Source organism: Ursus maritimus, unplaced genomic scaffold (genome assembly GCF_017311325.1).
Source record: "Ursus maritimus isolate PB19 unplaced genomic scaffold, ASM1731132v1 scaffold_13, whole genome shotgun sequence".
NCBI lineage: Eukaryota > Metazoa > Chordata > Mammalia > Carnivora > Ursidae > Ursus > Ursus maritimus.
In genome coordinates this window covers 2,581,514-2,594,101 of record NW_024423675.1, presented here as the reverse complement: position 1 = coordinate 2,594,101, position 12,588 = coordinate 2,581,514, and the positions used below count along the sequence as shown (strand labels likewise).

Here is a 12,588-nt window from a genome sequence, read left to right as displayed (position 1 = left end):
TTTTCTCATCTGTAAAATGGAAATAATTATTTATCTCTTAGAATTGTTTTTGTAAGCATTAAAGAGAATATGCATGAAAATAATTTTCACAGTCCTGGCACAAAGTGTGTCTAATTAATGTTTACTTTTTTAAAAAAGATTTTATTTATTTATTTGAGAGAGAGTGACAGAGATAGTGAGAGAGGCGAGAGAGAGCATCAGCCGGGAGGATAGGGAGAAGCAGGCTCCCCACTGGGCAGGGATTGGCGCATTGGGGCGGGTGTGTGTGTGTGTGTGTGGTGTGGTTCTATTCCAGGACCCTGGGATCAGGACCTGAGCTGAAGGCAGACGCTTAATTGATTGAACCACCCCAGGCGCCCCTAGTGGTTACTTGTATCCATTCATGAATTAATTCACTCAATACTTGCTGAGCACCTACCTCGTTCTAGGCATTGTTCTAGGTGCTGAGGATATAGCATTGAGCAGAACTGACAAGGGTCTTGCCCTCAAAGCGCTACTTTGGATTTTACTTTTAGCATGAATAAAATGTGTTTAATCTCATGGTATTTCTCTTATTCTACCTTATGATAAGTCATCTGAACTTGGGATCCCATCCTTCCCTGTCCTCAGAGGGAACACTCCATCTGTTGTCCCCTCTTTTCTCTCTCCACTGGCCCTTTGTCATATTCATGGGAACTGATCATTTTTTTTCATATTAAAAAAAATTCCTCAATCAAACCCTTTGCCTTCAAGTTACCCAACAATTCCTGCCTTAGCTCCTTGCTCCTTTGGCTTCACAGGCAAGTACAGGTACTGCCTGCACTCACTGTCCCCACTCTGTCCACTTCCACTTCTAATTCACACTGCAGAATACTGTAATTGGGCTTCTGTCTCCATTAAAGTCACACCATTGTGTTTAGGGCTTTGCACATATGGTCTACACTCCCTCACCCTTGCCCCCAACTTGGCTCAGTTTAAATGTGCCTTCTTCTTAGAAGCTTTCCCCCTGATTTTTCAAGATTGGGATAGATACCCTTCTCTGTGATCCTGTGAAAGGGTGGGGAGCCCCCCCCCACCGCAGTGTGGTGCTTACACTGGTTTTTTTTCTGTATCCTATACTGGCCAAGTAAAGTCACTGAGGTCAGGACTTTGTCATGTTCATTGCCACAGTTCTCCTCCTTGGATAGTATTTGGCACACAGCAAGGTGTTAAATCATACTTTTAAATGAACCAAGGGGGAGTCTGGGTGGCTCAGTTGGTTAAGTGTCCAACTCTTGATCTTAGCTCAGGTCTTGATCTCAGGGTTGTGAGTTCAAGCCCCACACTGGACTCCATGCCGGGTGTGAAGTCTACTTAAAAAAAAAAAAAGGAATTAATACACGAGGAATTGAAGTAATAAGCTCTCCCTATTGAATAATAAGCTTTTTAGGGTTCACCAATGTGTCTTCATCTTTGTAATCTCTGAATTTCCTTACACAGTCAGTATTCAGTAGAAATTTGAATAGGATGGAGTAGACTTAAAGTATACTTTTCTGAGTGTAAAACTAGGGCCCAATTTAAGATAACCATTCTAGAAGTGAGTCAATGACCTTTGAAGTTAGCATTCTGTAGAATCCAGACCTGGAGTTTTGAAATATGTCACCAGGAGCTTCAGATGTTCCCTAGCCATCAACCCGCCTCAATGTATTACTCATTTGCTCATTTCTCCTAATAAAGTGATCCCAAGCTTAGCCCACTTCCTTCTTTCCTCTTCCTTTATCTACAGCATGGATGCACTTCTTGCTTACAGATTCATAGGCACATTGAACCATCAGGTAGGGTAAGAAAGCAGTGTGATGTGGAGAAAGGTGCTTGCCAGTTAGAGTCAGGAGACACTGGCTGTGTTCCTGTCTGTCATAACCTTCCTGGAGACTTTGTCTCTATCTGTGATGGGGAAAATATCTTCCCTATCTAATTCACCAAGTTTTTGTAGGATCAAATGAGTTAACATAGGTGAAAAGACTTTTGTAAATTTTAAAGCACGGCACAGAGCAAAAGCAAAATCTCTCAGACAATTGATCTTCAGTACATGCCACAGTTTAATAACTCTCTAGAAAGTGGAATCTGCAAAGAGGTAAGAGAGTGTTCAAGTATGGAGAGGGTATAGAAATCTAGGGGTTATTCATCTGGGAAGCAGCATGCTGGACCTGTTTCCCAGCACGGGATTAGGTAAAGATTACGGTTTTGCATTGCATGGGCTTCATATCAGAAAGTCTGGGGTGATTCCATCCAAGAAGGCCGGTGTGCTATCAATCAAGAATAAAAAACAATTTATCTAAAAAGGACATGATATCATATATTAGTGGCCGATAACTGAAATAGCAAAGTTTTGTCTCTCCATAAAATCCGATTGGCTTCCAATAATCTAGAAGCATAAAATAGAGGTGAACACCAAGCAACCGAGTCCCTTCAAGTAGACAGCGAGCAGTGAGCATCTCTCAGACTGCAAAGCACTGTTGCGCGTGTATGCTTTGCCCATTTCTTAGTTTGGGACATATTCTCCCTGGCAGATGTTAGTTATTAGCTTTCTATAATAGAAAGGCTCTACAGTGTGGTCCTCCCATTGGCAGCCTGAGCATCACCCGGGGAGCAGGGGGCCTGTTAGAAAAGCAGAATCTCAGCCCCACCCCAGACCTATAGAATCAGAGTCTGCATTTTAACAAGAACCCGGGGACTGAGCGCATTTAAGTTTAAGGCACCCTGCCTTAAGGACCATGTAATCATTTTTCAGATGGAAAAACAAGCGAACACAAAAAGCCAGGTATTTAAGGGTGATTTCCCTTCCTCCTCGAGGCAGAGCTCCGTTGAGAAACAAAGGTTTCCTGACTGCTGGCAGGTTCTAGCGTCACACACCACCTCACAGCCTGGTTCTTGGGCCTCTTGGCTGTGAGGCTTTGGGCAAGTCACTGAACTTCTCTGAGTCTGTTCCTTCATCTATCAGATGGAGACGATAGCAATGTCTACCTCACAGAGCAGTGAGGATTCACTCAAATTGGAAAATCTCTGAACGCTTTGGGCAAGGTAAAGCACAATTCACATGTGAAGTTGTATTATTTGCAAAGGGAAGGCGGACAATGTTCTGCGTAAAGTAGCGTAAGTCTTTTACCGCGCACAGAAGCGGATCGCTGTTTGTATCTCTGAAAACCATCGTGACTTGGCAGTAACGTTTAGAAAGCAGTTTCTTGTTTTCCTTTTGAACTTTCATATTTTCCACTGAAGGAAGTTATATAAACTGCACAGCAGAGACACTCTGCTGGTCGCTGTTATTTAATCATCGTGTAGGTTAGACTGACCTCTGTTATTATGAACGTGGTGAACCAGGGCCACATTCAACCTTGGGAGCAGGCACGCACATACGTAAAAGAACCTGACTCACTGACCTACTTTCTCCGTCCGCAAAAACAGTAGAAGAATGGACTACTTAGTTTTTTGCTCCATCTAGTGGCCGTGCATGGTTCAATTTTGGGTTGTAGAGAAATCTTTGGAAATTCTGGTTCCATGCTTTAACTCAAATGCATCCAACTTCTCGTCATTCGGAAGAAATGATCCAATATACACATTTTTAATGCTCTTTGTTATATTTGAAACAATGGGCTTAAGATTCTTGGCACTGGCCAGAAAGTTGGAAGCCTTCCTAATTAGAACAGGAAGACTGGAGTCATCTTTGAAGCTTCCCTCATGAGATATGTCCATTCTGTCATCAAACCCTAAACATTTAGTTCCTTAAAATTAAATAAGTACATCCAGCCACATGTACTTATTTAACTCTTCCTGTGGGAAAGTCTGCTTAGTGAAGGAAGGTACTGGATATTCCTCCAGACTCTAGATTTTGGGTTCTGGGGGCCCTGCTCCCTTGTTGTGCCTGGGAGAGGAATGGCTAGAGGTGCACCCAGAGAGGAAAGGCCTGAGCAGTGGGGTTTCCAGTCTCACAAAAGGGACGCCCTTTCCCCCACAGAGCGGCCATCAATCAGTAGAGAGCTGAAGGAGCCATTCCCAGGGTTGAGGGTCGGTGCAAGCTATGTGAACAGATGGTCAGTGACAAGAGGCCATCCTCACCTGGGGATGTGTTGTCTGAGCCCACAGAGCCAAGATGTAATTCATGTCATAGAAGTGGGGGAACCCCATGAATGACAGAGCTACAATTTCCTACTGAAGAGGAGCTCTTTGGCAGAAGGATTATTTTGAGCTGGTTATTTTCGAGAAATACTAGATACAGGAGAAATTCTGAAAACAGAGTAGAAGTTACCGTTCTGTAAGGGAAATTTACCATGTAGAGAGGAAAGGAAGTCCCCGTTCGTGAGCATGTCTCCCTCTGGACCCAGGAAGAGAAAGATGACTCTAAAATCACAAGAGACTTATTAACAGAGAAGACAGACACTTAAATCTGCATAACAAAGCTTACCTTTTACTAGGCTTTCCCTGGTCATCTCACCTAACAACACATCCCCTTCAATCCCCAACATCTTTATTTTGTCTTTACCTGAAGACGGTATTTAAGGTGGGGGATTGGGCGTCCAGTGGGGAGGGTGTTACTCAGTTTCCCCAAGTATCTCCCAACTATACCTGAGGCATACATGTTAATAAGCTTTTCCTCTTGTTAATCTGTCTCTTATTATGGGAGATATTGACCTAAAACTCAGAAGAGTAGAGGAAACATTATTTTTCCTCCCCTACACTACCTACTTAGCAGGAAGGGATTCCGAATAAGAGTAAGCTGATCTACAGAAGATAAGGATGTGCTATCCTTGCACACAGGTCTCTCTGTGTAGGAGCCTGTTCCGGTTGGGCATATATTTGCACCCCTGGAACTGGAGTCATTTCATGTTGAGTCCTTGCTGGGGAATTGGTGCTAAATGAATTAAACAAGGAGGCCATTGGGTTGAGGTGTCTCTCAAGCCATGGCGGGCTGCATGAGCAAACCCAAATCTAAGCCTTTGTAAATGCCTCCTGGTTATGAAACCAAAATGCTAAGGACCACTGATCACAAAGAGCCAACTAGGCTTTAAGCTATAGCCAGTAAAAGAATTTATTTTCTTTGCTTCTACACATTCTCTGTATAAGTCTTTCCTCTTGCTCCTGTCCCCATAGTGCCTCAAACCATTTCCAGTTTGGGAAGCCTCAATTCAAAATGACTTTTTGCTCAAATAAACTCTTAACATTTTTAATATGCCTCAGTTTATCTTTTAACAACGTGCAGACATGAATTTGGGCTTTAGAAGTCTCAGATCACTGGGGGACTACGTGGAGGCTCCGAGGAGACCAGGTGGGAAAGCATCCCAATAAGGGTTTTAAACTCTTCAAGCAGGTTCAGTGCTGTTGGAAAGCGGGAAGAGAGGGTAATTTTGAGTTTGCTCCTATATTTCATTCCCTGCAGCTGCAAGCAGTATACAAAACATGGGAGGGACATGGAAGGTGATAGAGAAAGATAAATACCATATGATTTCACTCATATGTGGAATTTAAGAAACAAAACAGATGAACATATGGGAAAGGGGGAAAAAGAGGGAAGCAAACCATAAGAGACTCTTAACTTTGGAGAATAAATTGAGGGTTGAAGGAGGGAGGTGGGTGTGGGATGGGCTAGAGGGTTGATGGATATTAAGGAGGGCACGTGTTATGATGAGCACTGGGTATGTAAGTCATGAACCACTGAGTTCTACTCCTGAAACCAATATTACACTGTGTCTTAACTAATTAGAATTTAAATACAAATTTGAAAAAGAGTAAAAGTGCTTGGGAAAAGTTGTCTGCTTTTATACTAAGGTTAGGGACTTTGGTCCAGAGGACACTGGCTCCAGAAAGCATGGGTTAGAACAGAGCAAATCCAGGTTTTGGGGTGTCCTTGTATTAGTTTCCTAGAGCTGTTATAAAAAAGTACCCCAAACCAAGTGGCTTAAAACAACAAATGTATCGTCTTACAGTTGGAGGTTAGAAGTCCAAAATCAAGTTGTAGACAGGGTCATGCCCTCTCTGACAGCCCCAGAGGAGAATTTTCCTTGCTTCTTCTAGCATCTGGTATCTGCTGGCAATTCTTGGTCTTCCTTGACTTATAGACACATCCCTCTTCTCCGTGTGTCTTCACATCATCTTTCTTCTGTGCAAGCCTGTCTTTATGTCCAGATTTCCTCTTATCATAAGACACCAATCATACTGAATTAGGGCCCACCGTAATGTCCAAATTTTAACTTGATTACCTCTGTAAAGATCCTATTTCCAAATAAGGTCTAATTCTGAGGTACTAAGGGTTTGGATTTCAACATATCTCTGTTTGCCCACAATTAAACTAACAGGCCTGAATTTATACAACTTGAGTGGGTCCTCTTTAATATTAAAAATATAGGGGCACCTGGCTGGCTCAGTCGATAGAGCATGCAACTCTTGATCTTGGGGTTGTGAGTTCAAGCCCCACATTTGGTGTAGAGATTACTTAAAACTAAAAATCTTAAAAAAAAAAAGATTAAAAATTCAAAAGTTACAAATACCTTGTTAGGCCTTGAAAGGAGCTTGTGAGAATAAGAAGTTTCACAGTACATCTTCTTTTGGTTTACAAATTAGAGTAGCTGTTGGCGGGTATGAATTTGACTGTGAAGAAGTCACTTCGCGCCCACACGGAACTCATATGAACTTACCTGTACCCGTGCAGGCATGCAAGAAAGAGAGAGATGGACTATGTGTTGCTCTGCTTCCTGAACCCCTGCCCTGGAGGAAGATGTGAAGCTCAGAGGGGAGAATCTGGCTGTGCAAAGTGAGAGTCTGTTGTGCGAAAGTTAATGTCTTGTACGTGACCCTAAAGGCCCGTCAGTGACTCCATTTGGCGCTCGAACGAAGAAGCGGCAATGGAGGAGAGTTTGGAATTTGTCTTCTTTTGCCCCACACCCTGCGTTTAGAACCCAAACCTCTATGTGAGATGTGACTCATGTTCCTCCTTGGCGCAAGCTTAACCCAACATGATCCCTTTCTGAACTTCTCTTATGTATCGTAGCTGGTAAAGTACAAGCAGGAGGTGGAAGCGGTGGGTCACCAGAATGAGAAAGGGAGGCAGGCACAGGTGACACCAGCTTAGTTCCCGCCAGCTAGGCAAGATGGGAATTGATCAAAAAAGCGAATATTGCTTGCTGCCATTTTGCCACCTTCTGGGAGGCCAGATAGGAGCATCCTTCCACACACGCTGGTGTGCTGGCTGTCAGAATGAACGGATTCGGCCCTTGGTCAGCCATTGATGGAGAAACGTGGAGCAGGAGACTGAACTCCGTCGCAAGGCTTGAGGGGGCACTGTTCAGTCTCTGAGGGGTGTTTTTGCAATAGTCTGATAGTTCAGTGAGACATAAACACTTGTTGCGGAAAACATTAGGAATAAAATCTCCTGCCAACCCAGAAAATCCTCTCCACAAATGTAGAAAAGAAAGAACACAATTTTATTACTGGATACACATTAAACCAGACTGCAATTAGTTTCACAGGCAATCCTTTAATGAGACTGCAAAAAGAGAAAACCAAATCTCACCCTCTTCTACAGACAAGCACATATATTACATAGATCACGGGTTCCCAAGACAAATGATAACCAGTGGTCACGTAAGGAGGACTTGGCAGTACCATTTGTTATACGTTCTTTCTTAGTTCTTCCTAAATTCACTTGATAATGGGCACGGCCACTTGTGTCAGTTATTTGCCATTGTTTGAAAGAAAAATAAACTTTTCTTTTTTTAAGACTTTATTTGTTTATATTTCAGAGAGAGAGAGTGCAAGTGAGCGTGCGCACAAGCAGGGGGACTGGCAGGCAGAGGGAGAAGTAGGTTCCGGCTGAGCAGGGAGCCCGATGCGGGTCTCAATCCCAGGACCCCGGGATCATGACCTGAGCCGAGGGCAGATGCTCAACCAGTTGAGCTACTCGGGGATTGACTGAGCCACCTAGGCATCCCCAAAACAAACTTTTCTTAACTCTATGACTTGCAGTATTTACAGCTTAGAACAAGTCACTTTAGGTGAAATTCCCATGGTGACAGGAAGATAGGGGCGCTATCTTCCTTGTTTACAGAGATGGCTCCCAGGCCCTAAGAAAAACATTCCTGTGTGGCAAGACAGGCAAGAGGTCCATTTAGCTGTTAAATAGATTTATACACACATCAAAGTGATGAGGCAGACTTTACAAATAGAAGCTTTCTCAAGAGAATGCTCTAGGAAACGGGAGGGGGGAAAAGGTCTGCTTTTTTTCAACAGGGAAAATTCAATGTTATTTTTATTTACCGTTACACATTTCCTTATTGGCAAAATGGATGTTTGACAGAAGAATTCACCCATGAAGAACTGATAAAGAGGAGGCCAAGACATATTTGTGAGGGTGGGTTGGGGGTTCTAGGAAAGCAGGGAGGTGTCATGTTGGTCCCTCTACGGGCATCCATTTTTCCTCTTGCGGAAAAGCAGAGATGTGGGATTAGGAGTAATATAGACAGAAATACCCATGAGGAGAAAGATTCCTGGTAGGGAGAAACTCCCAGTTACTTGGATGCCACTTTCCTACTCTACTCTCTTTTGTGGGTAGAAGGGAGCCACGAGGTCCTTTTGATCTATGGGCACTAAGGATGGAGAGGGCATAAATGGATAATGATGTAAAAATTAAGCACATACTGATGTCTTACAACCAATTACAGCTGCTCATGGGTAGGCATGAAGCCTCTGGGAAGCTCTCCCTGTGCCTAGGACCGAGCTTCCTGGGTGGACACAATGTGTGTGAGGGGGACATTTTCCAAGGGGAGTCATCCCCAGAAAGGGAAAGTGAGATATTATCACAGGATTAGGCTTATCTTTTCCATCCTTAGAGATTTGGGGGCTCAAACATTTCAGCACTCTGGGTATGGTATGCATTCTACTTTGCCAGCAGAGAAGAGAATTAATTAGGCAGACTGCTGGTTTGTAAGGAAACTGAATCTTATTTTGTCCTGTCTAGAGAGGTGTGATACATTCACAAAAAGATCTGAATAGATATAACAGCAGGGCAGACCAGGAGTGTGATCTAACTCAGGCTCTCTCAAGAGAGACAGCCATTGGGCCCTCTCTATTTATGGGAGAATTCTCAATCTTACTGAGAGGGCCCAGGCATTCAGGGGCTGAGCTGCCTGGCAAGTTTCCCACCCACCCCTTAAAATATACACCACCCACTAACCTCAGGAGCTTGCACTTCAAATATAGTATTGGTGTTTAAAACCAAATTGCTACATTACAATTAATTTCCCCTTATCCAGCTTTGTGTTTAATACTTTAGTCTGGTAATTACAGAAAGTCTTATTACGGGACAGAGTTGATAAAATGCTCCCAATCACTTCTGCTTAACTCGAAGGGTAAGACCGTTTGTTTGGTAAGGCAAAGAACACCGCCAGGTAGTGGTACTCCAGAGGGCAATTCCTGCCTTTGCCAATTATACACGTTAGTAACTTTGAGACATGGAGCCCCTGAAATTCCCAGATACTCTGAAACTTTGCTCCAGAAATGTACAAACAAAACTCTTGAAAACTGTTTTGGGATTAATTTCAGATACTTCAAGGAACCTTAGAAGTACCCCCCCCCCCCAAGATAAATTCTTCGTTTCTGGCATTCCAATTTCTCACCCTTAGTATTTCTCTAAAGCTTGATCCCCTGATCCACACGTCAGGGAGAACTCCCCAAATTCCAGATCAAATCCAGATCCTGCCGGGACGCCAAACTTGGCAGAAAAAAAGGCGATCAGGCTCTAGATCTGTACCAGTGGCAGGTAGGACCCTTTCATCACTAGAACAAATGCTTTTGTGGAAGCTGCGGATCAGTCCACGCGTGGAAAGAGGGTTGGCTTCCCTACATTTTCAGGGGAGTCGCTCAGCTGTCTAGCTAGGAATAAAAAATACGTGTCATTCCGCTGGAACCCTTACAAGGCCACCTGCGCTTGCGCAAAGCTGTCCTAAGAGTGTGCGGCGATCTCGGTGGGGCGGGGCGATGGAAGACGCGCCTCTGCCTTTCGCCGTGGCTTTAACTCCTTCCCATTCCTGTAATGAGCTTCTCTGTCTTTCCCTCTGACCTCGGAAAGAAGGGGGCGGGGTCTCTGGCGGCGGAAGTAGCGGTGCATTGTGGGCTCTCTCAGAGCGGTGGAGTTGATCCTGAATGAAAGTGGCGCGCTGCCTCTGACGTTTCCCGGGTAGGAGCTGCTGGAATTCGGACCCCTGCCGGGATTCGGGTGCCTCGGACCCCCGTACGGAGCCGACCGCGAGGAGGCGGTGGCGTTGGCGCGGCGAGCGTTGGTGGAGGGGGCGGCTCTGCGCGGCCCCGAGACATGGCTCATAACAAGATCCCACCACGGTGGCTGAACTGTCCGCGGCGCGGCCAGCCGGTGGCAGGTAACCCGGACGGGGGTGGGTGTTCGAGTCCCTGCATACCGGGGCCCGTGGGTGGGCCGTCTGAGGGGCGCAGCTGTCGGGGGTTCCGTGCTTGTTAGTGGTGTTTCAGGACCGAGATGTGCTCGGTCCGATGAAGCTTCGTGGTTGAGTGTTTGGGAAAATGATCCGAGGGGGTGGGCCGGTGGGTGGGGGCACGTGCCGCTATCCAGAACGGCTAAGTATTACGAACGGGAAAGTAGACAGGAGGTTTGTGTGGCAGGAGCTGAGGACCCAAGAACACAGTGGGCATTACTTTGAAGCTTAGTCAGAAGTTTGTGAACCTTCCAGGGTTCTCGGAAGGGGAAGGGACAAGTGTCAGTCTTGAGATGGAGGGCTCAAGAGGGGAGGGAAGTTTCCCAGTGGTGAAATGGATGGACACTGACTGGAGTTTTTTTATTTGTTTGTTTGTTTTTTTTAAAGATTTATTTATTTATTTATTCGACAGAGAGACAGCCAGAGAGAGAGGGAACACAAGCAGGGGGAGTAGGAGAGGAAGAAGCAGGCTCCCAGCGGAGGTGCCTGATGCGGGGCTCGATCCTATAACGCCGGGATCACGCCCTGCGCCGAAGGCAGACGCTTAACGACTGAGCCACCCAGGCGCCCCCGGAGTTTGTTTTTTTAAAATGATTTTAATGTGAATTTTTGCATCTTTATTGAGTTTGACACACAACAGACTTTAAATTGCAGTTTGATAAATACTGACCACATACACAGACACACTTCCAATGAAACACCAATGAAACCATCACCATAATCAAAATAGTGAACATAACCATCACCTATCAAAGTTTCCCGTGCCCCTTGTAATCCCTTCCTCCTCAGGCAACCTCTTATATGCTTTCTGTCATTACAGACTAGTTTGCATTTTCTATAGTTTTTAAAAAATAAATGGAAACATATAGTGTGTACACTTGTTTGAGGGGGAGGTCTCTGTATTCTTTTGCTCAGCATTATTTTTTTGAGATTTAGCTAAGATCTTGTGTGTTTGTTCATCCCTTTTTATTGCTGAGTAGTAGTCCATTGTTAATGGATGCACAACGTTTGTTTATCCACTCACTTGTTAATAGTGATTTGGGTTGTTTGCAGTTTTTGGCTATTACAAATTAACTTGCTATGAACATTCATGTACAGTAATTTGTATGGACATATACTTTCATTTCTCTTGTGTAAATCTCTAGGAGAGGAATGGATCCTCTGGTAGGTGTATGTTTAACCTTTTCAAAAAAATGCACTCTTTTTCAAAGTCATAACATTTTACATTCCCACCGTTAATGTACTAGAGTCCTATTTGCTTCATATCCTCTCCAGCACTTGGTATGATCAGTCTTCTTAATTTTACCCACTGTAATAGGTATTTAGTAATATTGTGGTTTGTGGTGTATGTCAGCTTCTTGGCAGTTCACGTATCTTCTTCTGTGAAATGTCCAAATCTTGTACTGATTTTTTAATTGGGTTTTTATCTTATTGTTGAATTGTTGGACTTCTTTATATATTGCAAATACAAACCCTGTGTTGGATATATGCTTAAATTTTTTTTCTCCCATCTGTGGTTTGCCTTTTCATTTTCTTAACAGTGTCTTTGAAGCGTGAAAGATTTAAGTTCTAACTACAGCTTGCTGCTATCCTAGAAGGTGTTTTGCAACAAAAATTAAAGGATTTTGTAGTGAACTATGATTACTTGTTATGTATATATCTATATTATGTCTGACTAGTTATTTGAAATTGTTGAAAGAGTCCTTTTTAAATTCAGGTTACCTTATTGTCCTACTTTGTCATCTTTTCTTCACATTTTACATAAAATCCTTAATAGAGCTGTATGAATGATGGATAAAAAAATACTGAAAGACAACCTAAGTAAGTCTTAGGGCGAGGAAGTGTCTTTCTTTAATGAAAAATGAAATAATTTTCTTCATGCTCTAACCATATTTTAAAAAAAGATTTATTAGAAAGAGAGCACACAAGCGGGGGAGGGACAGAAGGAGAGGGGGAGAATCTCAAGCAGCCTCTGACTCCCTCCTGAGCACAGAGCCTGATGCAGGGCTCAATCTCACCACCCTGAGGTCATGACCTGAGCTGAAATCAAGAGTTGGCTGCTTAACCTACTGTGCCACCCAGGTGCTCCTGCTCTAACCGTTTTTATATATGCATTTTCACTTGTAATAAAAAG

General features: G+C 43.9%; 1 protein-coding gene across 2 annotated transcripts in view; it reads left to right on the top strand.

The window, feature by feature from the left end:
• The first annotated feature begins 10,099 nt into the window (after positions 1–10,099).
• The window catches only part of RNGTT (RNA guanylyltransferase and 5'-phosphatase), a 303,675-nt gene continuing 301,186 nt past the window's right edge, over positions 10,100–12,588 (top strand). For both annotated transcript variants that reach the window (XM_040627529.1, XM_008687490.2), the window contains exon 1: positions 10,100–10,382. Coding sequence is in view for 1 of the 2 variants with exons in the window: in XM_008687490.2 (XP_008685712.1) it covers positions 10,319–10,382 (64 nt within the window). In the remaining variant the exon portion in view is untranslated. The remainder of the gene's footprint in view (positions 10,383–12,588) is intronic.